Genomic DNA, 5,643 nt, shown 5'->3' with positions numbered 1-5,643 from the left:
TCCTCTATTTGTTCCATTTCTACGATTTTTCCAGCGATCCGGAGTTCTGGTAGAGACTAATTGAGCGTGATCCAGTTCGACAAGTAGCACAAATAAATGTTTTGTTACTTATATCATGTAAAGTGTTTTAGTTTAATCTCTAAAAAGACAAATTATAGAAACACGTTCCTTATTGTGCATAACTTTCAGTGATATTTGTACCAATAGATCGATACGCGGCGATTTCGGGATAGATATTATTGGTGAGGTCACACGTCCGTCAATAGGAAAGCGGAACTTTCTTTGGTTTTCCCTCTTGCAATGTTTAGATCAGCCGCAATCAGCTAGAACTAACTGGGTTATTCTTGGTCAGTCAGACTGTTAAATGTTAATTGATGCCTCCCTCATCTTTTACGTTGCTTCTATTATAAGGAAATCTGTATAGTTCCTGGCATGTTTGTGTCTGTTTCCGCACTGCAGTTCTGTATGAGCTGCCATTCCAAGTATTTAATTGGCCGTACGTTTGTGTTCCCATTGTGTTAGTGGAATGTCAATGACATTAAAAGGCATGAGTCACACCTGAACGATACCACTGGCGGCGCATGTAAGGGGTGACCGTGACGTCGGCAAAATCAAATCAAAGTTTTCCCTTAAAACAGATTTCGCGTTAGGAGGATACAAATCTAAGGGACAATTGCATGGCTCCTTATGTGTCACGCAAGATGCTAAGCTGCTTAGGGAGCATTATAAATGTAGAACTTTTCTCAGACTCCTGCTCACCTAGCAAATTTCACCAGGATTCATCCAAGTATTCTCGACTTATACTTCACTACTGCACACACACACACACACACACAGAGAGAGAGAGAGAGAGAGAGAAAGAGAGAGAGAGAGAGAGAAAGAGAGAGAGGGAGAGTGACAAACACACCCGAACATAACCTTATTGCCAAAGCCACAAGAATGTGTAATATCCTCTGATGCACCCTTAACATGCCTCCAGCTGCAAGGTGTCACTCAAATCCACGGGGGGTAAGCAAAGTTCTCTCATGAGCTAACCTTACATTGTCGATGGGAACAAAGTGCATCACTTCATGAATCCAGATACTGAACTTTGGGATGTCATATATTGTAAATGTTCGACTGCAAAAGAAGTGGATTTTGAACGAGTGACGTGGATTGTATCCTAGTTTGCAGGTAAGAATTTGTTCAACTAAAACTTTTCTCACACTTTCCTCAACTAGCTGCAGCGATTTCTGCCGTGTCCTCTTAACCAATATGATGATGATCTTTATTTGCATTATGCTAAATTAAATGCAGCAATTCGATGTTACATTGGAGTTACATCGCGTATGTACATTGAGAGCACTGAATACGAATATGGACACCGATTTCTTTGATAAGTATGTTCTATCTTTTCTTCTCCTTGCCTCGTTTCTTTGAACAACGATGATCAACGTACAAATCCAAGGTCCGTGAGGGCCTTCACACTAAAATTAGGAAAATGAATCGGTAGAAATCACATATCAGCAAACTTTAGCGAATCATATAAATATGATATATGTGTTATCATATAATACTGATCACTTCGTTTTAAACCTACACAATTTCAAAACGGGATGAACGAATATCTTCGCCTTCAAATGTACAGACATTTGAATCATCTTGTATTTGCATCAATCTATTACCATAAATGAGTGAAATACCGTGACATGGTTTTTCGGGCTAATGGCTACCTGGTTACCAAGCTATTATCTTTGCGGGAGATTTTCAAATACTAGAGGGCCTTAGTAGAAGTTAAACGTATTGGCACATACCAGAGATCGACGTAGGAAAGGTGCCCAAAAGGTATTTGCTTGTGTTATTGACAATCATAACAAAGTATGTATTGTGTTGTTTGTGGCATTGTAACGCGACGGTTAACAACTTTATGAACTACCTATAAAAATACTTTGATCAATTGACATCAAAGTTTATTTATCGTACGTACCATTTTCTAAAGAAAAATAGTACGTACCCTTTGTTAACGTTGTGTGCTTCTTGGGGAATGTTTGACAGTTAAACGTGTGCAAGTTATTGCGAATATCTCTATTGCTGGTCTATAGTATGAGGATATACTATAGTGTACGACACTTTTGTATGGGAATTTGACTAAGTGGTCGAAAACGTTTATCCAGCACATAGATAGAGTATGGCATACCAAGGGGTGCTTTCTTTGCGAGCGTTGAACGTATTGTTTCACGCCGGACGCAAATACGCGTAAGTCTGCATTGATCCAGTTTTAATCCAGGTGTGTACAAAGCAGTCACGTAACGACCCTACTGGGATATCTCTGGATAAATTACTGTTACGGATGTCACGTGAAAGGTGACAGGCCAAGAGTATGCTACGGCCACAATTGTGCCTCTCTCCAGAAGCTAAGAGTTCGAGAGGCCAAAGATTTCACACAGATCGATCGACGAAGTTCACATGATTTTAAAGAACGATTTTCTTAATCTTGCATCGTGCCCTGATTATGAAATTCAGGGTCACAAATCGAATTTTGTTCACTCATGCAGTCTATGGTCGCTCAGCGATCGCCGTCTAGTACAAAGGGACGTAAAATTCCAACGGTGACGCTTTATACACTTTTCACATGGTTGCTTTGGTGAAAGCTTTGTCTATGAAAGCTCAAATGGTCCCGCAGGCCGCTTTTAATTGAGGTCATGTGGGAAGAGGCAAGGGCCAGACGAAATAAATATAACAGAGGTACAGTTTACATAATTTAAATTCCTAATAGAGCTTGGTTTCTTTGACTCCCTGTAGGCCAAAGAGAGTTTCTTCTAGCATCAGCTTGAGAGTAGAGTTAGAAATGGAGCAGGATCCATTCGGTGACGACAGTCGGCCACAAACAGCGTTCGGTGCCAGTTCTACATCATCCCGGAGCTCGACCCGCATGACCGCCTTAAGCGCTACTAGAAAAGGTGACTCATTCGAACTTGTTTTTTCCTGTTGTGTCTGTTATAAATGTTTTGATAATTTACGCTGGACACATTATTTGATAGGTAACATCGACTATCATAATTCCATCAGGAGCCATAATACCGCCACCTCAACAAAAAACGTCAGTATAGAGGTCTTCCGGAATTCCCAAGATTTTCTTGAACACCGAATGTTAAATATCCTAACTGTAATACAATTTAGATATTTACGTGTTGAAGACAATCTTGAGAAGGCCTCTATAACACCGTTTTTTGAGGTGGCGGTATAATGGCACCTGGTGGAATTATGCGAATGTATGGTACATATACATGTAATTGTGAACCTCCATCCACTTTAATGACAGGGGTGTTTCCATATTGTGCACTGAATAAAAGCACATCATCATCATCATCATCATGGTCAACATATCGTCGGGGTTATACAAGTACAGACATGTATGTCAAACGTATTGAAGGATAAACAACAGTTTATTTTAATCAGTTTAAAGTAAAGAGCGAACATCTAGAGGCATTATAATTACATGTTGATACTTTGACTGTTCTATGTTGAATGACGGCAATTTTTCTGAAATTCAACCGTGGTATAAGCAACCTAAATGGAAATCACAATAATTCTTGTAAGATGTATTAATGAGTTACTCCACTACATTCTGCATCTATTGTGAACTACGTGAAGTTTCACACAAGCCATCGGTGGGTGTATATGTGGTTTTCCAGTTAACTCACCAACAAATGTCTTTTATAAATATCTTTTCTGATTTCATTGATTTAGAACACCGCAGTCTCCGTTTTGACGTCGGGGGCACGGATAACAAGGTCGTCGTCGTCGGACCAAAGAGCAACGTAACGCTGTGTTGCGGCGGTGCACCGCAGAGTGGCGCACATGGCGGTGGTAGCACAGATGTGAACGCCACATTCAGGCAAGACACGAGGGAGTACACGTCAACGCCGGAAGGGCGTCATGTCCAAGTGCAAGGCACGATGACGCTACGTCACTCTGCTTTACGTCGTACGACCGCATTGGCCGTTTCACACACGGAATCTCGGGGAACTAACACCTCTTGTACATTCATCAATAAACAAACTAAGTCTGAAGAAACCAACACCACTATCACTCTCGACCAAGTCGAGCGCCTCCTTCAACTCAAGGAAGAGAATATTGAGAGGCTCAATGATCTACCACAAGTGCAGGAACTACTGAATGTAACATCGGACGGTCAGCTAAAATCTGAGAACCAACAACTTAAGAGGGAACTTCAAAACCTTAAAGGAGAAATAAGCAAAGCGAATTTTCAACTGAAAGCGAAAGAAACGACCATACACGACCTGAGAAAGAAGCAAGTTGAAACAGAGAGAAACAACAGCAAAGGCATCAGTAAAACTATAGAAGAGAAAGAAAAGAAGATACACGAATTGCAAAGACAAGTTTTAACATTGGAAAGGAAGATAGCAGAACGAGAGGGCCAAGAACAGGAGTGCTGCAACGAAGCAAAAAGACAATTGAAAGAAAAAGATGGAATAATAGAACAATTGAAAGAGGAGTTACAAAAACGGCGGAAAGATGTTGAAGATCTGTGTAAAGCAATGCGACATCAGAAATTTGAATGTAAGAAACACAGTACAGCACTTGGAAATGCTTCAGAAAAGGTGAAAAACCTGGAGGAAAGTCTTGACAGCTCCGAAAAAGACCTTAAGAAAAAAGAAGAACATATCCAGTATCTCCAGGACAGGATACGTGTGTTACGGATGGGACATGCAGCAGGGACACAGCCGTTTAACAGACCTTCTGCGAACCCCACAAGGCGAACCTACCCCCCTCCAACCTAATGTTCAATACAGCCCTTCCAGAGATTTGATGTATAAACGACTGCCAGGTGTTTCAAGTATGTAGCCTAATAGCATTTCTTATGGCTAACAACACATGATCTGGATTTCACTTATGAAAACAATCACATACCATAAACATATCCAAATCGAACCTCTTGACATGGTTTCTACACTATTTGAGGATTCGGTGTTTCTTCTCAATCACTTTTGTCAGAAACATTCTGCAACAGTTTGTGTCAAGGTTTCATTGCTTCACAAAGGGCTGCAGGTCCACGGATGGGTGCAAGGTTCTCTCCCACACGAGCGAACCGACATTATTCCAACCAACCAAAGTGTGAAGCTGTTTCTTGTACAAAAGTTTGGGCTACAGGTGGCTTATACTTTGGGCATTCCAAAACAAAACTTTGAAATGTTATATGGCAACTTTTTGTCAACATGAAAGTACTTTATATCCCAAGGGGCACGTAATTGGCTTAACACGAATAAGGAGAATAAATTTCCTGACTACCACCCCATGTGACATTGGTAACTGGGAAAGAGCAGAACATTGCGCGGACTTCCAAGGACAAATGAAGCCTTGACTTACAGAGGTTATGGCAATATATATTTGTTCCAAAAATACGGGAGCTATATACGTGACGTTTGACCTAAATTCACGTCACATGGGGCGTAAAATACGTGACGTCCGACCTATTACGAACACGTCACACTTAAGTGCGGCATATGTCATGTCCTTTTATCAAAAACTTAGTAAACGGTTAATGACTACAATTGAAGAGGACGTGACTTGTCCACAATGTACTGGTGTTCACGTGTCACTTTTAAGTCATAGAGTACGTGACGTCTTGTAACAGGTCCG

At 40.9% G+C, this 5,643-nt stretch overlaps 1 protein-coding gene across 1 annotated transcript; it reads left to right on the top strand.

Annotated features, from left to right (window-relative positions):
- Window positions 1–2,827: 2,827 nt before the first annotated feature.
- Window positions 2,828–5,326, top strand: LOC118425049 (synaptonemal complex protein 1-like). Its single transcript, XM_035833865.1, has 2 exons — window positions 2,828–2,939; window positions 3,730–5,326. Exons 1-2 carry the CDS (start codon window positions 2,828–2,830, stop codon window positions 4,782–4,784), a joined length of 1,167 nt encoding a protein of 388 aa, XP_035689758.1. The 3' UTR covers window positions 4,785–5,326.
- Window positions 5,327–5,643: the final 317 nt, after the last annotated feature.

The sequence above is a fragment of the Branchiostoma floridae genome, chromosome 10 (genome assembly GCF_000003815.2).
Source record: "Branchiostoma floridae strain S238N-H82 chromosome 10, Bfl_VNyyK, whole genome shotgun sequence".
Lineage (NCBI taxonomy): Eukaryota > Metazoa > Chordata > Leptocardii > Amphioxiformes > Branchiostomatidae > Branchiostoma > Branchiostoma floridae.
The sequence above is the reverse complement of the archived record's forward strand: the minus strand, read 5'-3'. Positions and strand labels throughout refer to the sequence as shown.